Source organism: Leptosomus discolor, chromosome Z (genome assembly GCF_034619465.1).
Source record: "Leptosomus discolor isolate bLepDis1 chromosome Z, bLepDis1.hap2, whole genome shotgun sequence".
NCBI classification, from domain to species: domain Eukaryota; kingdom Metazoa; phylum Chordata; class Aves; order Leptosomiformes; family Leptosomidae; genus Leptosomus; species Leptosomus discolor.
The window spans coordinates 4,419,118-4,446,033 of record NC_141419.1 but is presented as its reverse complement, the minus strand read 5'-3'; the positions used below and the strand labels follow the sequence as shown (position 1 = coordinate 4,446,033).

The window sequence follows — 26,916 nt, the reverse complement described above, 5'->3', positions numbered from 1 at the left end:
TAATATTAGAAATCACTTTAATGGCTGTATTACAGAACTCTTATTCAGCAAGTGCTTTAACTTAGAGTGGCACTTAACAGTTGAAAAGCATTAGTTCTGACAACCCTGATTTACTAGAAAAAATGTAGTCCCTTTATGGGTTTCAGTGGCAGAAAAGTAAACAATAGCCATGACTTTAACCCAGGAAACAGTGCCTACACAACACAACTGTTTTTCCAGCCAAACAGACAGAATAATGATTTGCCTGGGTGTGATGCCTTTATATATTTTCTCAAATCTTAAGAGCTGCACATGTACAGTTCAACAGCACGGTCAAAAAGAACAGTGGTCACTGCGTACCCAAATGTCTGTCACCTTTTATGTCTAAGTATTCTCTGAATGCAGCTGCTTTTTGCAGATTTCTGTCAAAGATCTAAACTTTAAATAAACAGAACAGCAGCACGTCCAAGCATAATCTAGCAGGACAAACTTGACCATTTAAGGGGTTTTGGTGGGTTTTGGTTGGTTGGGTTTTTTGTTTGTTTTGTGGGGGTTTTTTTTAATACTTGTACTGTAGTTTCATTGTTCTCAAAGACTAATTTTTGACTAAGTGGCTGGGGATGGTTTTGTAAAAACTGAAAAAAGCAGTACCTTAACTTTTTCGAGTGTGTGTGACATTAATTTTGTTTGCATTGAGTTAAAGCGCTTCCTGTAGCCTCTTTCTTTGCATTTTTTTTTTCAGTCCCAGATACAAAATATTTTATAAAGTGGGTGGGGGGAGGCTGAGGTGGGCTAAATGTAGGAATAGTTGCTTATTCGTCTCAGACTTCAAAAATCTGTCTTTAGATTGTGCTGATTTAAACCATGTACTTGTGTGAGTACATTCAAGAGCATTTATGTAAGTAGTGCCACTGGAGCAATTCCTTTCAGGGGGTCTAGTCACAATGAAAACCTTGGCATTGGACTTTTAGGGGCAGCCTGATAACATAAAGTGAGTGAGGAAGATAAGCAAAAGCTCTTCCACTGGGGGAAGCTGTAGGGCCAGGACAGTTGATAAGGGTCACTTTTAGGCACAGGCAATTAATCTTTGATTCACAAGAAATCAAAGTGTTTTCCCAGTCGCATGGTTTGGAAGCTGACCTTGTGTTACAAGTAACGTGAGTGATAATTGGGCGAGTAGTTCAGTTGCTTCTAACCCTCTGCTGGTATGTTATGCTTTTCATAGACCTTTTCTTTCTCTGAAGCTCTGAACAACTTCCTAAAAAAGCCCTATGGCCATGAACAGTGCAGAAACTTGACCCTACCTGGCACTGTGCATGCAAGCTCTTGGCAATTTATCAGTAAACATTCCAGGGCAAAGTTCTACTGGTTTTGTTGGCAGTGTGATAGAGGAGGAAAAATAAAGTTGCTAAAAGGAAAAAGTACCCTTGGTTTAAAAAATAAAAATATATTTTAAAACCCACTTTTGTTACAACCCAGTAGAGTGCAACAAGGTAGCTGCATTTTGGGGAAGTGGAGTCATGTACGAGATCTCTGGGTGCTGGTTTTGGGCGGGAAAGGGTTTTTGCTTCCTCCTTTTTAGCAGAATGGATTGGGCTGATCCCTCAAGTGCTCCCATGTTAGTTAGGTATGATCCCAGAATATTTTGAGCTCTGTAGCCAAGAAGGATCATCAGTGTTTCAAAATGCAGGACTAAGAATAAGGGAATGTGGCTTTGAAATAATCAAAATAGAAGTTAGACTGTCTGGTCTCAAGTCTCATGTACCTCCATTTTTCTGTTGGTGGGTTGTTTTTTTTTCTTAGTGGATGCATTTACTTAAATATGGATGTTTTCAAATATAACTCTGACAACTCAGTATCAAAACAGTCTTCCTAATTGCTATAGTTATAGGCTCAAAATATATCGCAATTGATTGGTGTTGCAGTTTGTGTTAAATGTGGAAAAAATGAGTGAACATCTGAAGTCTGAGGAGAGGGAACACAGAAATTTCTGAGCTCCAAGTACAAGAGTGCAAACTAGAGGAGAAGCACTTTGGCTGTGACAGCGTACCTCTCGGCAAGGCTTCGCTTTGTAAAAAACGCTGCAAAGCTGAAGGGGGATTGTCACTGAATGTCTTGTCAGAGCAGCGAGCCTTCTGCTGCTTTGTTACTTTAAAAACAAATGCAATTGAACATAAATAGCTTCAGTTGACCAGGCCTGATTTTAGGGTGGCACTAAACCTGCCTGTTTTGTAAATTTATTTTGGATGAAGTTTCTTATCTGTTTTATAGTTGTCTATAGTTTTTATTCCCAAACTTTAATTTAAAAAAAATTAAAAAATAAAAAACGGAAGAAAGTAAGTCTCTCTATTGGAAATACTGACCTGAAATTACCTTTCTTTTTTTATTTTTTACAGTACTTTTCTGTATCTGAAGTTCCTGGTAGTGTGGGCCCTAGTACTGTTGGCAGATTTTGTCCTGGAGTTCAGATTTGAGTATCTGTGGCCATTCTGGCTCTTCATCAGGAGTGTTTATGATTCCTTCAGATACCAGGGTTTGGTAAGTATAACACAAAATTACTGTCCCTTTGTAGGGAAATCCTGCAAAGTGTCAGGGTACATTCCATGTTATACAACTAACTTAATGGCGCTGATGATCATTTGCACAAGAGCAGTGTTCAAGTGACTGGGTAACCTGGGCTCAAGTCTCCTCTCTGCCTGTCTTATCTGTGGCAAGTGGAAGAGATATATATATAGCGATCAAATTTGCACCGTAGGAAAGTATTGTTTGAATTCCTGAGATCAGGAACTGGTTTAGATCCCTATATAACAGGGTTTTCTTTAAAATAAGAGAAGTCCTTGCCTGTTTAGATATTTACTACTCTTTCAGAGAGTAGATGACACTGCTGGTTGTGTGGGTTTGTTTTTTTTCCAGAAGGAGAATATAGTAATGACAATGACTGTATCAACAGTGTAAATTAAAGTCTTCAAACAAAATATTAAGGAATAAATCTAACTGTTTGGAGACTTGTTGGAAGAGTGGATGGGCACAAATTCTCAAGTTATGCCTGTTCTCTCTTCGTTGGCTAAGTTTCTACTTTCATTGGCTAGACTGCTCCGCTTCGTTGCCCTGATTATGAACAACACTAGTGTTTCTATGTTGAAATCATTGTGGTGTCACTGGTGATAAACTGGTAGTATTGGCTGGAATAAACTGAAACACTCTTCTTTCCCCCCACCCCTCCTTTCTTTTAGGCCTTTTCAGTATTTTTTGTTTGTGTAGCATTCACATCAAATATAATATGTCTGCTCTTCATACCAATACAATGGCTGTTTTTTGCTGCCAGCACGTATGTTTGGGTACAGTATGTCTGGCACACAGGTAGGTCACTATTCTTTATTTACAACTTACTGATTCGAATATGTATCTTACAACTTTTAGTAACGTGCAGAAACCCTCTCCTATTTGTTTTAATGCGGTTTTGTTATAGTTAAAAAAACGTTCTTGTGCTTTCATTAATACACCGATTTGCGCTTTATACGTGTCTGGGTGCATCTTGTAATCGTTAAAGTCTGAGCAATGGAACTGAAGGTGAATAAACAGGAATTCCAGAGCAGTAAAAAAAAATAAATATTTCCTGACTTTGAAACATTTCTGCAGCAATTCAGCAAATACAGAGCGCAGCCAAAAAGTTTGTGAAAGTGTTACATTCTTCCTACTACTCAGTCAGTGTGCTGTTAATTTTGGATATTATCATAGTTTAATTTTTTATTAGTCAAATCTTTGTCAACTGGATTCAGTTTCTGAGCAAAAAGGCTAGTAATACCAGTGGCTGCCTCAAGAGTTTGAGACACTCTCCCCCACCTTTTTTTTTTTTTTTTTTTTATCTTTAGTTGTTTGGCTTTGTTTTAACAAGTCCTTGTGTTCTGGGGCAGCAGTTGGATTGGGGGGAGGTGGTTTAGTTTGGGTGAGCACTAGTACTTGACGTGGGTTAGGTGTATGTTGTGGTTTAACCCCATCCGGCAACTAAGCCCAATGCAGCCTCTCGCTCACCCCGGTGGGATGGGGAGGGTGATTGAAAACAAGTAAAACTTGTGGGTTGAGATAAGAACAGTTTAAAAATGGAAATAAAAAGAAAAGATAAAAATAGTAATTGTAATGAAAAGCAAGGTGGCAAAAAGAATGTGAAGTAAAACGCAAGAAAAACAAGTGATGCACAGTGCATTGCTCAACACTTGCTGACCGATGCTCGGCCAGTCCCCAAGCAGTGATTGGCCCCTCCTGGCCAACTCCCCCCAGTTTATATACTGGGCATGACGTCCTATGTTATGGAATATTCCTTTGGCCAGTTTGGGTCAGCTGTCCTGGCTGTGTCCTCTCCCAGCTTCTTGTGCCCCTCCAGCCTTTTTGCTGTCATGGCATGAGAAGCTGAAAAATCCTTGACTTAGTGTGTAAACACTACATGGGGACAACTAAAAACATCAGTGTGTTATCAATGTTGTTCTCGCCTTAAATCCAAAACACAGCACTGTACCAGCTACTAGGAAGAAAATTAACTCTATCCCAGCTGAAACCAGGACACCCTGAATCAAAAAATTTTAGGAATAGAACTTCATTTTTTCTTTTTTTTTTTTTTTTTTAGAGGTAACTTTTCACTATCCAAGTCCTGGGGATTTGGGGTTTTTGTAATATTTCATGTTAGATTTGCCATCAGAACACAAGAGTTTGCAGGATAGCATGGATCATCTCTCAGCTTACTGGTGAAAGCAGTCATCTTTGACAAGTTAGTCATTTATAATAATGACGATGTGGGAGCTAATGGAAGATACTGTGAACCAGTTGCTGCCCAATTTAAAATACGTAGAAAATCTGGAGTTATTTTTGGGATTGTATTAATGTGTTAAAGTGTTATCTTTGATAACAGGGTTGATGTTTAAAAACCCTAAAGGAAGAACCTGATGGGCCAGTTTTAACTGTAGCTCCTGAGCTTGTTTAATATTTTAAATCCCTGCAACGTTCTTGTTAAATGCTGAAATGTTGAGTCCTTTTCAGCTGAGTTTCTGCTATAGGTTTCTCGTTTACCCAGAGTGCAGCTATTCGAGAGAGACCAAAGTAGAGACCACAGTAAATAACATCAGAGCCTCAGAGTGATGCTCTTTTTAGTTTCAAATTTGAGACCTGTTTCCAAGTCAGCACACAATACGTTAAAGTCAGTATGTAATCAAGAACTTCATTTTTATGAAGCTTGTGGCGTGTAACTGGAATTGATTTGTGGAAATTTACAGTGGCTATATTGCAGGCAACATTGGTGTTTTCCATTGGCCAAGAGGTTTAAGACCTTAGTTTTGCTTGGCCTGGCTACTAGTTTACATTCTCACCAGTAGTGCTGGAGAGAGAAATCAATACAGCGTCCTAAATGTGCCCCCGATGTCGAGTTTGGGTCGCAGACTGTTGTCTGCATTACTGTATATGGAATAACCAGTACGGTGCTTACTCACCCCTGTTTTCTCAGCTGATTTGCTCACTGCTCCTGCTAAGATATACCTAACTTGGAGTGAAAAAGTAGTCCAAGCTTACCAGTTCTGACTCAAAGATCATAAGCTGTAACATTACCTCATCTTCTGCAGTTTCTTCCATTTGTGTTCCTTCTCTGTATAAGGGTTTGTGCCAAGCCATTTCATTAGCTGTGCATCTGTTATTTTTCACTGATGCCTTATAAAAGTAATAAAGCAAGATAAGGAGACAAAAGTTTAGAGTTGGTTTAAAATAAAGACATCCTATATACTTTATTTGGAAAAAAAACCTCTTACAATTCCCTGTATGTCTGTCTGAAAATTTCCCCGGGCTTCTGGAATGCTTTAAAAGTAATTTTAAAATATTTGCTGCTTGTAATACATTACTAAGATGTTTCTCTCTTTCTCTTCTCCCAAAAGAGAGGGGCGTGTGCTTACCAACAGTATCACTGTGGATACTTTTTGTTTATATTGAAGCAGCCATTAGATTTAAAGATCTAAAAAACTTCCACGTAGACCTTTGTCGCCCATTTGCAGCACACTGGTAAGTATTTTTCCCCCTTTTTCTTATTAACCTTTGTTTCACCAGGGAAATTAATATTCAGGGCTTTTAATTTTGGTTCAAGGTTTGGCTGTTCTGTTCTCCCCTTGCACACCTGTCATTAAATGTTCCAGGAAAAGTGTGTGCTAAACATTAACCAAGTGCAACCTTTCTGAAGATAGTGGTTGTGAGCTGTAGGGAGCTTGTAGCATGGATATTCCTGGCGTTTCTTGAAAGTTCTTGTCATCAGTTTACAAATTTTGTGTTCACATCATGAATAGATGGTAAAAGTAGCAAAAAAATAGTTTCACTGAGAATTTATGTATCCCATTATGAAAGTTTTCTTCTTTTTCTGTGAGAAAGCACTCCTCTTTTTTCCCCCTCCAATGGGAAGGGTTCTCGTGAGTGTCTGATTTTGTAATTCACTAGAGGAAGTGAATAAGCTCCAGGTGGAAAATCATGACAGAAAATACAAACCAAACACTACTTACTGCACTGCTTCTTTGGAAGTGAGAAGAGTGACTTCAGGCAAAAGACTTGACTGCCGAGCAGCCATATCTGGAAGTAATGCACTTTGATTCCACCAGTTTTTAGGGTAGTATGCATTGATCAGGCCTCGTTTAAAACGTGTCCTGTTTTTCCTGGAGTCATTTGGTCCAGTTCCCTGTGATACAGTCTCCAATAAATTAGACATCTGTCATTTTAATTTATATTGTCTACATTGTGCCATAAATCCTTAAACAGTAATTAAATTCTATAATAGGTTACAAAAGCACTTTAGGAGCTGTGAAGAAAGGTCTTTCTACTGCTGAATTGGAGGCAAACATTTCAGCTTGTCATCAGAGTTTTAGAACTGTAGCTACAGCTGGCTTTACACAGTATTACAAAAGAAGCATTGGCAGAGATAATGTCAGATACATATGCAAATGATTCTTGCATTCTGGCAGCTCACTTAGAAATGCAATTTGCACAGTGCTGTTACTGAGCAAAGAATGAGAAGATTTTAATGGTTAATAGTCATCTGCATCTGAGTTTTCCCCTGATCTAGGATACCTTCAGTGTTTAAAATGCAGCTTCACTGTGCTTTGTTAAAATACTTGTCAAAGGTGTATTTATTTTTATACAGAGATGGCTGCTCGTTGATCGAGTACCCTTGTTAATAAATACACTAGCATGATGTCTTAGCATAGCTGCAGTTGTCACAAGCTAGTAAGAATAGTGAAGTTCTGCGTGATGAGGCTGATACGCCGTAAAATAATTCCAAAAATTCTGTTATGCTTCTGTCATCCCAGACAGCAAATGCAACTGCAGGGCCTGGCTGGAAGTGAAATTCTTCATATCTTATCTGTCAGTAAGATAAGTGGAAGAACTGAGTTTAGAGATTAGATGTTTTTCTGCTTTCAGCTTCAAGGTCAGTCTCTAACCGAGGCATTTCGGAAGGCTGTTTGTTGCCCGCAAAAGATGGCTTCATTGTGGCCATCCTCAGCAGAGGCAGGTGGTTATTGAGGCTTTACCTCAGGGTCGCTCTGGCCGTGCCCGGTGTGGGTGATGGCATTTTGGCTCACAGCCTTGGTCGCCCCCAGGAATGCAGTAGCCCCGAAGCCCTATGTTCTAGCAGCTTCTCCAGCTCTCGTTTCTCTCAGCCTGTGCTGCAGCGGAGGTATCGCAGGGCCTGTCGCAGAGGCGGTGTGTTGGAGAGCCGTTGTTCTGTCTCAGCTTTCAAGAGTGGTGGAAAAGGGGTCTGCTTTTAATTTCTGAGTGTGAAAGGACGGGGCTAAGGATCCTTTCACTGTTCTGGCTGAATGTTCTTAACACATCTCGCAGTTTAATGTGTTATATATTACATGGCCCTTTAGGAACAAAACTTGGGAACTTCTGCTGTATTTGGCTGTTATCATCTTAAAAGATGCATAATTCCTAGTCTGGTGATTGTCTAAAAGCTGTCTTTGCTATGCATAGTGCAATTGCGTTGTCGTAATCCTTTAATCTATGCTATGGTTAATTGCTGTCTGTAATGAACTGTAATTTTATCTTGATAAACAGGTGCCTATGTTTTTGAACATAGTTTTACTGTAGTACAGCAAAAAAATGTTTTGTGTGTAATTTTATATGAAAAGTTGTAATCTAGATATAATCACAATGATATAATTTATTACAATTTCTTAATTTGCTATTGTGGTTACATTTTGAATAATAATAATAATGTTACTTTTTTCTTAGTATTGGCTACCCTGTTGTGACTTTGGGCTTTGGCTTTAAAAGTTACGTCAGCTACAAAATGCGTTTAAGAAAACAAAAAGAAGTGCAGAAAGAGAATGAGTTCTACATGCAGCTTCTCCAGCAAGCTCTGCCCCCAGAACAGCAAATGCTACAAAGGCAGGAGAGGGAGGCAGAGGAAGGCAAGTTGTACTTATTACTTAATGTGTTTGCTGTTATCTGCTATTTAAAAAAACAAAACAAACCAAAAACCCAACAAACCCCAGCCTGCTAAGGAAGAGCTGCTTTAGTCCACATTGTTTTAATGAAAGTACAGTGAACTTAGAAATAGAGGAGCCAGAAATAAAATTATTTTGGCAGTGGTTAATATGACGGTAGAAATTAATTATGTCCTCTCTGTTTAGTTCTTCATTAGTAACTGCCTCAATCTAGTCAGTCAGCGCTTTATGAAGCACTAGTATTTATTATTAAATCCCTTGGTTATTGTTTCCTGCCTGTAATGAGAAAAAAGTCTTAAAATATCATGTGACTTCTGTTTTTTTTTTTTTCTCTAATAATGATTGTTTTCAGCAGAAATGATTGATATGTACTTAATGATTTTTCTTTGTGTGTCACAGAATTGATTGATTTAATGAACTAAGTATTTTTTTTTTGTTTCGGTATTGCAGCAGCCAAAGGATTATCTGATATGGATTCCTCAATACTTCTGCAGCACAATGGAGGCATTCCAGCCAATAAAAAAATATCTGCAACATTGCCAGAGCTAGAATATAGAGAAAAAGGGAAAGAAAAGGACAAGGATGCTAAGAAACACAACCTTGGAATAAATAACAATATTTTGCAACCTGTAGACTCTAAAATACAAGAAATTGAATATATGGAAAACCATATCAATAGTAAAAGATTAAATAATGATCTTGTAGGAAGTACAGAAAACCTCCTAAAAGAGGACTCATGCACTGCCTCGTCCAAAAATTACAAAAATGTCAGCGGAGTTGTGAACTCCTCACCTCGCAGTCACAGTGCAACTAATGGGAGCATCCCTTCCTCATCTACTAAAAATGAGAAAAAACAGAAATGTGCTAGCAAGAGCCCAAGCACACATAAGGACTTAATGGAAAATTGTATTCCTAATAACCAGCTAAGCAAACCAGATGCACTGGTAAGGTAAGTTTGATCTGAGCGTTGTGTAACAGCCTGTCTTATCCTCCCTTCATCCCAGTACATCAGATCTTTTTTTTTTCAGTAGGAAAATATGGCTCATGATCCCATAAAGTTGAGAGAATTGTCTAGTAATGGAATAACTGGGAACTGGGCCTTTTGGGTTCTGTTTGTGATTTTTGCCTCTGGTTTGCTATGTGGCCTTGAGCAAATTGCTTCCTTTCTACCTCAGGATATGATACTTACCTACCTCACAGGGGTGTTGTGGGGCATAATAAATAGCTTTGACAATCATTTGGTAGAGGGCACGAGAGAGATGTGGAGAATTACACTATTACAGTGCTCAGTGGATGTGTTCTTGTCAAGCCTTTACATCTCCAGGGAATTCAGTAGAGTTTGATGGTGCCTGAGCAGGTGTTTTTTCTTAGTTTTTTAGGGGGTTTAGTTTGTTTGTTTGTTTTTATTCCGTTTTAATGTTTGGCTTTTGTTTTAAGCTTCAGTTCACAAGTGTAGATGCAAAGTATCAGCTACCTTGTAACTCAGTGATACATTCATATTCTTGCTTGCATACCTGCTGCCTTATTGGCTTCAGTACAGGTCACAGGGATTTGATTTAGTTGCTTTTAAATGATAAAGATTGAAAAGTCACATCTTTACGTATGCTTGTCTGATGTCGAAATAAAGATGTATTTATGAAGTGCAGCGAAGTACTTACACGCTGTAAGTCCTGAGACATATGGTGGTGTCTTATGTTACCAGAACAAGCACTTGTAAGAAAGAGGTGGTGTGTAACGGTTCAGAATGGGGATAGAACAAAGGTGTTGCACAGTTATGCCCTTTCCTGACATTTCTGGCCTATGTCTCTTCCCTGTCCCCACCCCCCCACCCCCCCTTTCTCATGTGCTGAACCTTCTTTGGCCAACAAATCGTTGTTGGCTAATTTAATTGGCAGATCAGGTTCGCTTTCCTTGCAGGTGCCTTTTGATAACGGGACTTTTGACTCTGTCTCTGAGGATTTGTGCTGTGTCAATGAGATTACTTCAGTGAAAATACTATTTTCTCCTCTGATAATCACGCTGCTGCTGATTGGCATATCTCTGCCAATTAAATATCCAGACTAATTGATACCTAATGTCTGTAGAGAACTTGTATGAAGCAAATAAAAAAAACAGCTAATCAATCTAATCTGTGAATCAAATTCAGTCAAGATTAATGGGATGCAGATGGCTCCATCTTCAGCAAAGCTGTATCTATGTAAATGTATACAGGACTGCTGCCTTTGCATGTTGCCTGTTTCAGATGGGCATCTCTGTACTCCTTTATATGGCTTATTTGCTCACTGAAGAGGACAATAGGTCAGTTTAGCTTTGCTGCAGTTCAAAATACCATTCGTAAGTTCTTGAGAAAAGAGAAGTGCCTTATAGAATGACCTGCCAGACTAAGAATTTTGTCCCATGTAGCTATGACAAGGCAGGAGTCTTAAACCTCGTATGTTTTAAGTGAACAAGGAAGCTTAAACCTCGTATGTTTTAAGTTTTAAAGTACACATTGAAATTTTTATGTGCTGTGACATGAGCTTAGACCAGGTAATTGTCCAAAGCAGGTTTTCTAATGTGGAAGTGAGTGTATGATAAACCAGACTCTGTCCTTAGAGAATTTTGGCTCCTCTAATTCGCTGGGTAGGGACGGAGTACACAGTTAGTGTACTCTGAAAGTGCCTTTGTGTAATGTAGCCTTATTCTGCCCTGAAACTGAATTAAGCTACTTCACTCTTTTGTTTGTCAACTGTTTCTATGTGATGCGTGGGTGCGGTGGGGCTGTTGTGCTACAAACTCATGTAGCTGCTTATTGTACGCTGATTTCCCCACGCAGGCAAGCCAGGAGCACTTAAAACACCAGCATCCTGTGTGTTGCTGCTCACAGTTTCTTACAAACATAGATGACTGAAATCATTCATGGAATCTTGTTTCTATTCAGATTGAGTATGTAAGTCCTACACCGACGGAAGCGTAAACTTACCTGACAGATTGGATGGGATGGAATGCACTTAAATTTAAAAATTCATGTTTATTTTTTTTAACTTCTCAGTTATACTGTCCCCGGAGTGTACGGCATTTGTTCATCATCTTTTTCGCTTCCAGTAGTATTACTCATTCCTGTTATTAAACTTTTAGTCTGCATCAGTGCTGTACCCTGAAAAGGGCCGTGTGGAGTCCTGCGTTTGTGTCTGACTTTCAGATCCGATCTGCTCAGCTTCCAAATAAAGATGCTTTTTATAACTTCTTGTCCAGCAGACTCACAGCAGGATGTCAAAACCAAGCTGCTTTCCTTTTGTGTTCACAAATGATTTCCCTGAGCTGACTAACCAGTATTAAATGTAAAGTATGCCTTATGACTGCCAGGGACTCAGGATTAACAGGGGTTATTCAAGGCAGTAAAGATTGGGGGGGGGTTGAGAATGGAACAGTCTTGCATGCTTGTTAACTTTTTCTCTGAAATACTTGATGTGACACTTTTGTCTGAAAGGGTAGTGCTAATTAACTTAATATTTTATATACAATATTACTCTTGTTTGAAACAATAAGTGTTAATTTTTGTTCTGTCTGGTAAATGGTTAGTGCAGGTGTGTTTAGTTTTCTGGAGAGGAAGTTACTGGTCCCCATCTCGAGGTGTTTCAGTCAACATTACGTTGCTGTCATCTTGGTAGCTAGAGCAGAGGGATTCAAGAGGCTCTGTCCTTGCTGATCAGCCTTGAAAGTAATCTATGTCTTAGTTTTTTTCTTTGTTCAATTGAAATTAATATCTACTGTGATGGATGTAATGTAATACACAGTAATAATCATGTCCTGCCTCTAGCTATTTGCACCCTTACAAAAAAAAAAAAAAAACAAAAAACAAAAAACCAACCAACCCCCCAAAAAAACCCTGGCAGTGCAGCTTGGCAAAACTGTTTATATCCGTAGAGGTCTTGTCTTTGGCACATGAGGTGTTGAAACAAGCTGTCTTATGTACTAATTATTCTCAGAGATAACGATGACATCTTCTGGCAGTTGGACTAAGGAAAATATTTGTGAAGCAAGGGCTGCTCTACCACATCTTATTTTGCTTTCCTGAAATTTGGTACTACCTGCAGAGATGGACTTGAAGGTTTTAATGTAAACTTCTGTCCATTTGATGCTAATTATTATGCATCTGCTGTGGCATCATCGATGTCCTAAAAGTGATTGCTGCTTATTTCTTCTGCCCCCTGCCTGAAATGGCATTAGTGTACCAGAAGGCTTTCTGCTGTGAGCTGCAGTGGGGGAGATGGTCAGCGTTTCATGCAATATAATGGGAGTGAAGGAAAGCGTAGAATAGACAAGCAAAAGATTTGGGGATGTAAATTAGAAATCGGGGAAACAGTCCTTCTAGCAGGCTGTTTTCAAGCCACTGTCGACAGTGCTTGGGCTGTTCACAAACAGAATAACCTTTTTGAAATGCCAGCTCCTCAGATCAGTTCTGTGTAGGAAAAAAAATAAGTAACTCTGCTTTCTCTCTGTGGATTACTCACTTTTGGTAATGTAAAATACTCTGAGGAACTGTTAGTAGCAGCACATCGGTTACAGCAGGAGAACCTCAATGCCGGAGGGTCATGCTGGCTACTTCAGAGAAGTAGGTTCATTGTGTTGGGTGCTTATGCCAACAGATTGGGCCAGAACAGAAAAAAAAGGAAAATATTAGTCTCTTAGAAAAGCATCTGAGTGCCTTCTGGGTCTTTTAAAACTTTAATTTTTGTATAAATTGTGTTTAATTTGTGTGCAGTTGCCAGGTGATGATGGAATTGCATTAACCAAGTAAACCAAGCAACAAAGATACATTATTCACCAGTTATCAATACTTAGGAGGATTAAGTTGAATTGAGTTGTCTTTGAGTTGATCCATCAATCTTCCCTGAAGCATTTGGAAAAATACTCAGTCTTGGAGGTGATTACTGATTAATTCTCTTAATCAGTGAGATCAGGACTGATATGTGGTAGTGCTGAGGAAAAGAAAATGCGTAGATCTGCATTTACAGTAATGACAAACGGGAAGAAATTTGCCTTGGTAGTATAAACAGCACAATGTAATAAACTGCAACTGAACCCTCATTTTAAAAGTAGTTGTGTGTCAAAATGACTTGTAGTTTGTGCAGCAATAGAGAAAAGAATCTTCTAGAACTCAAGTTTTCTTCACCCCCTTTGGTAAATAACTTTTCCAATAAGCCTGGAAATAAGAGACTTAAGCAGAAAATGAAATGGTAGAAAGAATAATAAAAAAAAAATTGATGTCTTATTGGGTCATTTATCATTGTAACAATAGTGCAGGCTGTTACGGAGGGGAGGAGGGAAAACTCCACACACTAGTCTGTGCTCGTAGCAGCGAAGCTTTCTTTTATGACATTGTGTTGGTTTACCTTGATGATGTGCTTTCATTTTAGAAAGGGGGCAACAGAAAGGGTGTTTTTAATCTCCTTGTATTTGTGTGAAAATGATGGATGACCCCTCTGTCTATATACAGAGAAGAGCTTTGACTTGCTGTTCCACAGGAGGAAATTTTTAGGCTGAAAATGTTTTGCTGGACTTGATAAGATGGATAAGAACATGGTTATACGCTAGAGAATGCAAGGAGGACATGTGGTTTTGAGGGGAAGCTAACTTCATGGGGGTTTTTGTGTTTGTGGTTTTGTTTGTGGTTTTGTTTGGGGGATTTTTGGTTGGTTTTGTTGTTTTTTTGGTTTTAGATGAAGTAGTATCTCTAATTGTGGCAGGTCTGGGAGAGAAACCCATATAGGAAATATTTGGTCCTTGCATTATGATGGATTATTAGCTTCCTAACTGATTTTAGATAGTAAGGAACATTTATTTGCCCTATAAATTGCAGAAAACATCTGCTCTGGTATTTAAAGCTATAGCAGAAACTACAGCATAATGACAATGAGTAATTAAAATCTGGTAAAATCTTACTTTAAAATCGATTTCTGAACAGGTCCAGTGACAGATAAGTTTCCAACGTCTTTACCATTGACCTGAAAGAGATGAGTGTCCTCTGTAGTAGTTCTCTTCTGCGCTGCAGAATTGCACTACAATAGCTGATTTCTCACTGTATGTGCAACACTTCTGATCCCAGCTCTCACAAATCTGATGTACGCAGCTCTGGTTGGACACTTTTACTCGTGCTAAGTGAAAAGGAAGGCTGTGGCTTGTGGCCTTATATACTTCCTCCTGGTTTGGAAAGTAGGCGTCCTTCCTGCTCACGTTTGTGTGCGCTCTGCAGATCACGCAGGTTTTAGCTTTCCTTGCAGCTCAGTCTGGACCAGCCCCGTGAGCACTGTAGGTGCAGAGCCCTCGCTGAAATGGCAGGAATGCCGTGAACCAGATGGCTTAAAAAGTTGGAACTAACGTCAATACTCTGTTGCCAAAAATGCAAATTCAGCTTGTCCTGTGCCAGCACCTCTGATTTATTTGGGCTTTACCTGATCAGTGCTTCTTTTCCTGGAATACTAAACACCCAAAATAAATCCTGATATATCTTATTTGAACAAGTTTGACATAGTCTGAGGTATAGGGAAAAGGCTATTTACAGCTGCCTTACTTTCACAGTTATCAGTTTATTGTAGATATGTATGTTGAAATTGTTTACAGATACTTGTCACTGTAAAGTGTGTGATTTATGTGCATTCCTTTATGTTGTTCTACCAACCATTTTTTCACCTGTTTATGAAAACCTGTATTAAAACCGATCAGCTGTTGGCAGACAACTGTCTGCTAATGCTTCCTACAGCATCTTACTCTCTTCAGTTACTAAGTTTGCTCTTTCTTAGTTACTGCTTATTAGAAGATTAAATTGAAGTGTTATATCATCACCCAACGACTGTCCAGCTCTATCACTTAACATACTGAACACAGTGAAAATACATAACTAATAACATCTGCTGATGGGTTTTCCCTTTTTGGTTTGTGTGCTATGGTTACATGGTTGAATGTTTGGTTAGGTTTGCAAATTCTTTTCCTCCTACAAGAGAGTACAAGGTGTTAAAGTGATTTGTGGTCTTCAATATGAAATGTGTATTTGCTTTGTAGTGTTACTATTTGCCTACTAAGTATAAGTTGTTTTTTTTTTTCTTTTTAAAGGTACATTTGACTACAATTTATGCTGTATTAAAAGGAATTCTTACCAGTAGTGCAGTCCAAGTGTAACTAGAAAGGCAGCTTAGTACAGCTGTAGAAAGTGAGATCTGAGCATCTGAGATACATGAATGTGTTACAGACCACGCTCCTTTATAGGCTGTTTCTTGGTGTTCATTTACCCAGTCGACCTCTTTGGCGCAGTTTTAGCCTGTTACAGATGTACTTTTATGAATTTCCCTAAGTTTGATGATTCCACATTTAACCTCTTGATTCATTCACACAGGATGTTCTTATGCCTCGTATCCTTACATCCCTCACTAGCATTTTAGGTTGAGATTTTCCTGCACTGAAGCCCAAAAGAGCCACGTGTTTTCATAATGAGGACAAAACGCTATAATCTGTTCATCTGCGCTAGTGAATGTCAAGAAGGGCAGTTCATTTTGACTTTTGTGACTCTTTTCCCCATGTCTTAATGTTTGACTACCGTTAATTCTGTATGGAACTGTAGGAAATAAAACCATCTTTATCTTCTTTATGAACATTTAAAAACTTTTAAATCGATAACTGACGGAGCAAATGGGGATTCCACGTGAATGCCCAAGAGGCGTATTTGCTTTAAATAAGTGCATAACACAGTGCTCATAAAAAATGTTGGTTATTCACCTATGATGTGTTTTTATTCCAAGAATCAATAACCTCATTTTGAAAAAGGGCGGGGGGGGGGGGCAAGATTAAGGCTGGGTGCCTCTTTTTTTGAACCTTGTGTTTTATTTAACCAGTTTTGGTTGAAAATATTTTAATTAATAAGTTTGCATGAGTCTTCAGAACTTTCAAAAGCTACAATTAAGTATCTAGCAGATGGTCTCTGTTCAGGAGCAATTAAAACGAAATTTACTGACTCCTGAACTGTGGAGGACTTAACATGTACTCTTTATTCAACATGCGCGTCATGTACTTCAAGAAAAAAAAAATTTAGGTGAGAATTCAGCAGTATGCTCCATAGCTCAGCTAAAACTAACAAATGAAACTCATAATTTCTTGAGAAAAATAAAATATGTTCATATGTGCACCTGTCCTTGTTTATGACTTCTCAAATTTATTCATTTCACTTCTGCTTGAAGAGGAAAAATATAATTCCATAGGATTTATTTTACACTCTGCAGTGCATGGAGGAAAACAAAATTCTAGTGGGAGGTTATGCAGTATGTGTACAGCTATACATAGACCTGTATATGTATAGTTATATAAAACATTGTTATTATTTAACAAGAATAAGCAATTTCTGAGAGTTTATTATTTTAAGAATCAAGAGTTTGGGAGGGTTGGCAGATGGTGTGCTGTTTACTCTGCTTCTTTTTTATATAATGTGCTTGAACCTTTGGATAACTGGGAAATAAAGTTGAAATTGTCTTTTAAAATTGTCTTTCTTAGGCTGGAACAAGATATTAAAAAGTTAAAGGCTGACCTGCAAGCGAGCAGGCAGATCGAACAGGAGCTACGTAGTCAGATCAGTTCTCTGACTAACACAGAGCGGGGAATTCGATCTGAAATCGGACAGCTCCGGCAAGAAAATGAACTGCTTCAGAACAAGTATGTGTTTCTACAGAGCTGTGTCAATGAGTTGCTGATGTCTGTAGTCTGGTAAAGGGGAATTATTATGTTAAGACTCTACAAAATTTGAGGCACTTGTCTGCAAATCCAGCAAGACTCATTTGAGACCATTGACAGTGATTTATTTTTAGTGAATAAAATCCTCCGTTAAATCCCATACCTGTTACCTTCCAGATTACACAATGCTGTACAAATGAAACAAAAAGACAAACAAATGATCACCCAGTTGGAGAAGAAACTAAAGGCAGAGCAGGAGGCACGAGCCTTTGTAGAAAAACAATTAATGGAAGAAAAGAAAAGAAAGAAGTTGGAAGAAGCAACTGCTGCACGTGCTGTCGCATTTGCTGCTGCTACAAGGTACTTTGTTCTACCCCAGAAACAAGCTCAGCTCCAGAAAATTACTGAAATGTAGCTGTTGCTGCTGAAATGTGTTTGGGGGGGATTTGGGGAGGCATTTTTCACTCATCTGTACATAAAGGAGTAATCTGTATTTGATTTTTTTTTTTTTAGCAGAAAAGAGCTTTATTTGTGTTGAGATTTATTTGTGTTAAGGCAGTGGGAGGACGGGGAGATCTCCTTCCGTGAAGCTGAGTCTCAGTAATCGTATACATTACATGTACAGGGTGTGAAGGATGAATGTGCTCTAAATGATCTGTTGGACCTTGATTGTGCTGGCAGAGGGATGTTGTACCCTGCATGGGTCAGCTGCTTTAAAAAAAGGAACATCACCTTTCATGTGGGACCATGAATCAAGAATTTGTGCAACAATGTTGGCCGAAATACTGTCTTGATCTCACATCTTGAAAGTTTTCTGCTGTAGCCAATGACTACCAGTGCTCAGCACAGTGGTGGTTCAGTAGTAGCCCAGGTGTATAGATGGGAAGTTCTACAAGATGAAAGCGTGGCACGAGTGTGGATGACTTTCATCTGCAGTGCTCCAAACGTCTAAAAAGAATTATTTCTGCTTTCCTGTTCTCCATGTTTCATAAATGTTCCAAATTTCCTAATACTTGAGGCATAACATTGAGTAACTTTTTGCAGCTTTTTGTATTGTTGCCATAAGGGAAGTTCTCTCGCTGAAAAGAACAAAGTTAGCTTCCTCTTTTTATCCTTCAATATTTGTATTAATTTTCATGTTATAAACCGTTCAGGAATGACAGCCTCATTCTTATTTCATCATCTTCTCTTTTAATGCTTTTTCTGCAGAGGAGAATGTACTGAAACTTTACGAAATCGTATCCGAGAGCTGGAGACAGAGTGCAAGAAGCTAACAATTGACATAAAGCTGAAAGAAGATCAGATACGAGAACTAGAAATGAAAGTTCAGGTAATGAGAAAGCACCAGGGGCTTAGATCAGCAGCACAATGAGTGCTTTCAGCCCTCTGAAACTGGTGGATCTACATAAGAGGCAATCCACACCTTCAAAAATTGGGCTCTTTAGAGGTCTTTCTTGCATGTCTTGCATCAGGCTGTGTGAGAACGTGGGTATGAGAAAGGTGAATAGTCTCAGCTCCACACTACTCAATTGTTTAAATTATTAGAATTTTTTTCCCCAAAACCAATGGTCTGGATAGACTGAGGATATAATCCCCGCAACATTTTTTTGTCTAATGTGAGGAGCTTGTTGCCAGTCTGTATCATTATAAATTTCCCTGCTAGCAAGTGAGATTGCTTACTCAGTGCAGTTGTATTCACTGGCCAGACATACTGGGTTTTTTCTGAAAGTGCTTGAACGTTGGAAGTACAGTGTGGTAGACTTGTAGCAGACACATTGTCTGGCATGTTACAGTTCAAGAGCTCGAATGTGTGAGCTGGAGTTGACCTTATTCCTTTAAAATGTCTGTTCCTAAAGACGTACTCGGACTGTCAACTGACAATTTGCATGAATATGTATTTTTAATGCCTTGTGGTTTTTTAGACACTCTTCAGAATCCACCTGGTGTTATTGTGAACTTGTTTTCAAATAACATATGCAGCCTTGTTATTCCTGGGTTTACCAAACCCTTGAAAACAAGTGTGTTTTATCCATGGAGAATATGAGCATGGCTTTCAAATAATTAAAGCCATCTATAATCAAGCTTTTTGATTTTATTAGCATCTGCAAGCTGTTAGAGAAGCTTTTTGTTACGGGTGTTAATATTTCCTTGTTGTATTATTGGTTTTTTTCATTTAAAAGTATAAAACTTTTTGTATATAGTATTTCTTTTTTTCTTTGTCAAAACGTTAATGGATACTTCCTAGCCATAAGGTGCCTGTCTCTTATGCCTCTTGCTCCATTTTTAAAATTTCTGCATTTGCAGTACAGTTAGGTTCAATGTGGGAAGTATTCTGAAATAAAGAAATCCCTCTCATCAGCCACTTGAAAGGGCTTAAAATGCTGATTTAACATCCCTTTAAGCTGCCTAGCAAGAGGTCAGTCCCCATTCTAGCCATTTGGCTTGTGGGAAGCGTTTTCATGTTCCACAGCTTGGCTAAGAGTGCCGTGCGGCTGCTTAGCCGGCACCTGAAGTGCTGAGCAGGGTTTCTGGGTGGAGGGTCTTGATACGGATGAGAGAGGGCTGAGCAGCACCGTAAATGGTACTTGCTCGCCGCGCTGTAATTATGCATCGTACAATATGGCTTTAATCACTTGTACGATGGTCATGTATAATTACTGAGGTAATATTACAGTGTCCTTAATTAACCATCATTTTAATTTTACAGTATTAATACCAGGCCCAGTGGTGTGCTGTGAGGAAGAGAAAGACTTCTCTGTATATCTCATGTGTAAAGTCGATGAGAATAACATTTGTCTAATTACTCCTACAGGAACTGCGGAAGTACAAGGAAAATGAGAAGGATACGGAGGTGTTAATGTCAGCACTTTCAGCCATGCAGGATAAAACACAGCACTTAGAGAACAGCCTGAGCGCAGAGACCAGAATCAAGCTGGATCTGTTCTCTGCGTTAGGAGATGCAAAACGGCAGCTTGAGATTGCCCAAGGTAATACGGGAGGTTTAATTCAACCTGTAGTGCTGACTGAAATTGAAAATACGACAGAAAGAATATCCTACCTTTTTATTTAGGGATGGGCTCTGGCCCCCACTCAGCATTGCAGCTTTCAGTGGGGTTTCGTGTATTTTACAGCGTTGTGACTGTGAGCCGAAGCAATCCAGCTGCTCAGCTCACCTACTCTCCCCAAGCTAACGAACTGAAGACAATAAATGTCAAGAGGGGCGTTTAAGTTAATTTGTGATTATTTTCTCCATTTTTGTAAACGCATTACCTTAAAGCTGGAGAACTTCTTCTAAAGAGCTAGAAGATAATAGTTGCCATCTATTAAGCCCCCGTCCTTGAATCCTAATAATATTTTGATACTCCTGAAGTAAATACAACCTAAATGTGTGGGGGGGGGGGAAAGTAACCCAACCTGTTTCAGACTTCACACTGGTGAGGTAAGCGTGGGCACTGGTGTCCGTGTTGGGCTGGTGTTGCAGCCAGCAGAGGGAGCATGAAGCCAGTATAAAACCCTGCCCAGGCTGTCCTTTGTTCAGCTGTGCAAACCCTGAAGCAAAATCAGATAACCTTTTGGTTTAGTACATTTTTAATTTCCTTGCAGAAGTTTGCTTGGTTGCAGGAAAATTTGTTTCGAGTGAGAATTTTGTTTCTTTTCGTTGATGTTTTTCCTACATAGTTTCATAAATTGCTGTAGTGATGGTGTGAGTGTGCACACAGGGGTGTTAGAAAGATGGTGAGGACAGTTTTGCAAAGAAAGTAAATAACACATTTAATAAGCAAACACTTGTGCTTCTGCGAGGTGCTCGTAAAACGTGAATGGAAAAGTGCAGGAAAAAGTTGAGCCGTAGAGAGAATCTTTTGGTATCGTGCAGCTAGCTGGGAATCCAGACAGTGCAAAATCTAATGGGAAGTGCTGTGTCTAGTTGTGCTACGTGGCAACTAGAGGTAATTAAAGACGGTGCGTCAGCGAGCCAGGAGTTACATGGGTTGTGCTTACACTGATGCCGTGTTAGGGCGCTGAATGGCTTCTGGGTGTTTCGCTTCAATAGCTCTTATCGTTGCACAGCTGGTGGAGGGTGGAAGCATGCTGCTGGTTCTAAGTGATGTTATTTGCTGTTTTCAGGGCAAATCATTCAAAAAGATCAGGAAATCAAGGACCTAAAACAGAAGATTGCAGAAGTTATGGCAGTAATGCCCAGCATAACATACACTGCAGCCACCAGCACTCTGAGTCCTGTTTCCCCACATTACTCTTCCAAATTTGTGGAGACCAGCCCTTCTGGACTTGATCCCAATGCCTCTGTTTATCAGCCCTTGAAGAAATGAATGCCAATTTTCTTTTTGCCCAGTAATTTTGTCATGCTGAAGGCATCACACAGGAGTGTCTCTTGCAGTCAAGATGAAATTGTATTGTGTGAGACTGTATTTGTTGTCATTTAAAACAGGATAAAAGAACATCTGGATTGACTAGAACTGCCCATCAGTTTTTCTTGTAAATTTTTAGAAAACCTCACAGAACTTTGCAATTTATTTTCCTTGGCCAATGCATTAAAAACAGTTCTTGGTTTTCAAGTAGCCAATTTTGCCTTTTTATGTACTCTTGCATGGTTTCCTCTTGAAAAATACAAGGCTTTGCTTGATTTTGAACCCTTTCTTCTTTTTTTTTTTTTTTATAAATAACCAAGTTGAATTTGCAGATTCATTCAGAAATAGTGAGGAAAAAAACTTTAGTTTTTACAGCGAAAGGGTTAAATAATCTAACAAAGCTTTGATTTATAGATGTATTAAATACAAATATGTGATGTTGCAGAAGATAATTTGATTACCCCTCAAAGGACCAAACAAATTTCAGGGGCGTTGTTTAAGGGAAAGAATAAGAGAATAGATGATGATGTGACGGTGGTTGTTGTGTGAAATATTTATATTCCCATTGGTGTTTTTAGTCATTGAGAATTGCTAACAGTCTTGTTCACAGTGCCTTGGGAAAAGACATTTCAAGAGGAAACTTGATAGTTTAAACTATTTTTTCCCCCTTCACTGTCATCTAGCTTATATATCAAGCTCATTACAGAGTCTACTGCAAATTGTACATGGTAATTTGGATGTTCATTATAAACCAAGGTTACATCTTCTGTTTATTTTGAGATAAACTCAGCAGTGTTCTGTAACTTGCCTTGATTATACTGCATCTTGAAAGGCACAATATTAATACAGGAAGCGTTATTGTGAAGGCGGAACTGTGCAATGTACTGTATACAAGAGACTGTAAAGCTGGCTAATAAAAGCTGCAGTTCTGGGTTTTTTTATTTTATTCAACTGTGATTTACACTTTATATCACCTTGTGTTTGACAATTTAAATGGAGCTGAATATTTTTCAGCTGTCGTGCCAAGGAGTTTTTAAGGAGTTTTAAAGGAAACTCATAAATTGCACAAAGGTTTAAGTTAAAATGTATGTTATACATTGATAGAAAGTGTTTGCACTGGCAACTTCTGAAGCGTTTCAGATTTTTTGAGGGTGGGGATTGGAGGGGTGGGAAGCCAAATTGTATTGGAAACGAGCAGAATTACAGACCCAACATTATGATTTTGCAAACATGCAGTGGACTCTGGAAGGACAAAGTTCTTCTTAAAAGAAAATATTTTTTTTAAAAAAGGGTCATGTTAATTGGCATGTATGCCTCATTAAAAAAAAAAACCAAACAACGAAGTAGGACACGCAAGTCAATAGAAGTATTAAAGTTTCATCATTTTAATCACAGATATTCTTTTGGGATAAAACTTCTAGCTTTAGCCAGGTGTGCATGTTGCTGTCATTTGCATTTTTGAGTCATCTTGTGTAATTGTCACCATAAAAGTGTTACTCAGAAATGTCATAGGTTTTTCATCTTTGTGCAAAACCATAAAATATTGTCACTGACTTTTTGTGTTGAGGTTCCCCCATTTTGCTGCCTACTTTGGCACAATTTTTGTTCAATACTTGGTCTTGGCTGCATCCTTTTTTTCTGTGGGGTTTACAAAGAATAAACATTTTCTTGCAGATAAAAAAAAAAAAAATTTTTTTGCCTTTTTAACTGACCTGATTTAGCCTGGTATAAAGGACATATTTTGTTTAAAGAGCACTCTGTTGTTCCAGGTAAGTATTCTCTTTTGCGACAGAGCTTCACTTCTGTGAAACAGAAGGAAGAAGAGGTGTTTTTTGCATTCGATGTACAAACTTAACAAGTTACCTTGTCTGTGGGCTCTAAAAAAAAATAATTTCTTGAGAATTGCAGAAGTATGTCTGTAAGTGTAGCCTTTGTTCCTTTCCAGCCATCCTCCTTACTTCAAAAGGAAAGCTAAGATGGATGATTTGGAGGTTTAAGTGTTGTCCTTGTCTAAACAAAAACTAAGAACAACTTGTCCCCGGTTTTCAGTATATCTGCTTCATTCTCTTAGCAGCCACAGTTCCTGTAAATTTTTTTTATTGGGAGCGTTGCAGTTGTATCCAGGGTAAACGAGCCATCTTTTACGTCTTACTGCCGTTGCTGGTCCTGACATGGGTGTTCTCTGACTGCTTTAGGCCTCCAGGTAAAATTTGTTGAGGTACCAAGAAATTCCAGCCTCCACTATTCTGTGATTCTGCTGCAAGCACTGCCAGAACCTCCTGGTTCCCTGAGGACACATCTTTTTTTTTTTTTTTTTTTTTTTTAGTTTTTCTTCTTCTCAAACCACCACCAGTCTGACAGACACAGATCATTTCCCACTCAAAATACGTCACAGATAGGTTCGCAGTTTTAACAGCTCATGTTGCCGCGCAGCAGAAGTTGCATTCTCTAGTACCCTCCTCAGTTCCAATGGAAATGTTCCTTTAGGAAAGGTGAAAGTAGTGACAGGCACCAGTCTGCTATGCAAGATGAGTGGAGTGAGTGGAAGGAGATAATTTAAGCACTCGAATCTTATACCAGCCAGCCTCTGGATCTTTAAATATTTAAATATCTGAAATGGAAAATATCTTAATGACTCGTCATAAATTGTACTTACAAGATTAATATATGGGGAATTTAAGAACTTAAGACTGCAGAAGGGTCACCTAGGATATTTTGGGTTTTTTCTACAGTCAATTTTGAAATGTTACTGCAGAATAAGTACTCTAGAGAGATCCGCCAAAGAAAAACTGAAGTATGCAGAACTTTTCCCAGCCAGCATAAGTCTAGGAAGAAAAGGTAATGGAAAGACAGGACTTCTATTTAATGATTTTGAGCACCTCGGGGTTTATCCTCACTAAAATTTTAAGTAGAGCGGAAAGCAGTATGTAATTTTATTTTTAATATTTAACGAAAAGCTCCTTTATTCATAGAATCTATTCTGTAACTGTGCTAAGATGAACTAGCTCCCCTTTCTTAGCATATTTCATGGTGATGGGGAAGGGAGGGCTTAAATGCATATATTGAACTCAGTCTGGCTTCATCAAGAAAGTAAAAAATTGCTGCTTTGACTGAAATGTCCTCTATGGCCAGCTGGAAGTGAAGCTGGAGATACCAACCTCAGTGCAGGAAAGCAGGTGAACTTCCATCTACCTTGAAGTAGCTATCCCCTCTGAAGTGTTTAAGCAGAAAAAACTTAAGAGTTTTTTGTTTTTTCCTTTCTTAATTGTTAAATCAGATTTGGAACTTGTTTGCTTACCGGAGCGTTGCCTTAAGCACACTGGAATTGCACACTAGAGTAACTGGCTCCAAGGCAGTTTCTTAGACGGAAAGAAATGTGCCTTTTGGCATTTCCTGATCCTGCCATTGTTATGTCCAGGACCTGGCTGCTCCGAATATGTTGTTATTGGTGTCATTTGTATGCAACAGATGGACTTTTTTGCACTTCAAAATTGGACTCCTTCCAATAGCATTTGATAGAAAACACTCTATTAAGAAGATTAACCATTTTCCTTTACCAATAGTGCCTGCTATTGAGAGTAAGACGGTTCCCAAGATTAGCGTCTGAGAGTGGAAAGAGCCTAACCCCAAGTCTGCATTTGACCTCGTCCAAACAGGTTTGTGTACTCCTGGCACTGAGCACCACAGTAGTGAGTGCAGCGACTTCATCATCTGCAGCAGTAAGTTACTGGGGCTTTTTGGGGTTTGGTGTTTTCATAAACTTACCAGTTTTAGTCAAAAGCTCAATGGTTATGAAATACTCCCATAGGAGTTGGCGTGCTGTGGGGGATGTGGTTCTTCACTACTGGACACTTCCTTTTCTTGTATTGCAATTTGCAAGTCAAGGTCAGAAACAGACCTTCAGCAAGTTAATACATAATAGATTATAAAAATGAAATCTGAGATGCCACAGTATCTTAATTGAATCAGCTTCTATGATGCACTAAAATAATACACAATCATTTGAGTAAAGCATTTCTAATAAAGGAGAATAGGCAGAAAAAAAGGGCAAGAATCCATTTCAATCAAATTCAAATGTAAGTGGCTCATTTACCTATAATGTCTCTGAGTGGTCATTATGCTGTTCTAGAGCATGTTGTCGGGTTCAGAAAGTACTGGCTTTTACTGCTTACAGTGAAAATCTTTAAACTATATGTCTTACATAATTAACAAGAAATTCTTTCCCATCAAAATTTAGCTGGTATGGACAATAATGGTTTGATTATAATAAAATAATAGTGGCAGTTAGTGAAAGTGTAGCCTACTCTCTTTCTTTACGTTTCTGGAAATGCTCCAGGAGTAGTACATATTTTTTTGTGGGGAAATGCAGCTTTTTCTTGTTCTACCCCAAAGCTTTAGCTTAACAATTTCCCTTTCCTAACAACTACAGCTGTAATGCAGTACCCTGATCATAAACCAAGTGTCAGCTTCAGGTGAATTTTCTTATCCTTTGCTTTCAAGCCATTCCATTCAAAGTCTGATTGAAATATTCCTTATGCAAAATGCATGACAAGCATTTTAAAGACAATTTAAGATGGTGCTAAAACCAAGGGATTCTTACAAGATTGAAATAACCAGCATTTTACAATCTTTTATCTCTGTAATTGCTCACTTAATCTGATCTGTTTCCTCACGCGTTTGCCTCTATAGCCTAACTTTCATTAACCTTGACTAAGCAATTTGGTCTCTTGATGCTCTTTTTAGGCAGTCTGTCTATGTTTTTGTAACCTCTTCAGATGTATCGTCACTTAAAACCATCTGTTTATCTGTAACTTTTTTTTAATAGGCTTAGGTGGTGGTATTTTTTTTTCCTTAGACCTCTCTATGAATTACCTGCCATATAGAATAATTGCAAGAAATTTTTATCATGAGAAGATTTATGCTTCATCTGCCTTTAGTCCCATGTATCAAAAAGCAAACCGAAGCGATTATATAGGGTGCATCCATTACCCATGGGAGTGCATTTCTGTCTGCAAAGCTCCTGGGGCTCTTTGGAGGGCAGCAGGGCCTTGCATCTGTAAAGAAATTTAATCATACGCCATCCTTAGAGACTTCAACTTTAAAATATTGACCTGTTTTAATGGGGGGAAAAAAAAGACTGGAAGTGAAGTAGTCTTTAATTGGTGATTAGCTTGAAGCAAAAAAAAAAAAAAACAAAAATCCAAGTGCTCCTAAATCCCAAGTAAATTTGGATCTAAAACTAAATGTTGTGGTTCATAGCAGTTTTCAATGAAAATATTTGAGATCTGGAGGGCCTGAAGAGAATGTGTCTTGGAGTTTTCTGAAAGAGAGAACTTACTGAAAGGAAGAGTACTTTGTGTCCTCTCCAGAACAGCCACGAGAGGGCCCAGGATGCCTGGAGTGAG

General features: G+C 38.7%; 1 protein-coding gene across 2 annotated transcripts in view; it reads left to right on the top strand.

The window, feature by feature from the left end:
• The window catches only part of MACO1 (macoilin 1), a 29,567-nt gene extending 6,795 nt beyond the window's left edge, over nt 1–22,772 (top strand). Inside the window, exons 2-11 of one of the 2 annotated variants that reach the window (XM_086479040.1) lie at nt 2,376–2,517; nt 3,213–3,339; nt 5,892–6,015; nt 8,233–8,411; nt 8,898–9,396; nt 16,968–17,126; nt 17,322–17,504; nt 18,354–18,474; nt 19,957–20,131; nt 21,270–22,772. In XM_086479040.1, coding sequence (XP_086335166.1) covers nt 2,376–2,517; nt 3,213–3,339; nt 5,892–6,015; nt 8,233–8,411; nt 8,898–9,396; nt 16,968–17,126; nt 17,322–17,504; nt 18,354–18,474; nt 19,957–20,131; nt 21,270–21,472 — 1,912 coding nt within the window. In that variant the 3' untranslated portion in view covers nt 21,473–22,772. The remainder of the gene's footprint in view (nt 1–2,375; nt 2,518–3,212; nt 3,340–5,891; nt 6,016–8,232; nt 8,412–8,897; nt 9,397–16,967; nt 17,127–17,321; nt 17,505–18,353; nt 18,475–19,956; nt 20,132–21,269) is intronic. The other variant, XM_086479041.1, reaches the window with a different exon arrangement.
• Nucleotides 22,773–26,916: the final 4,144 nt, after the last annotated feature.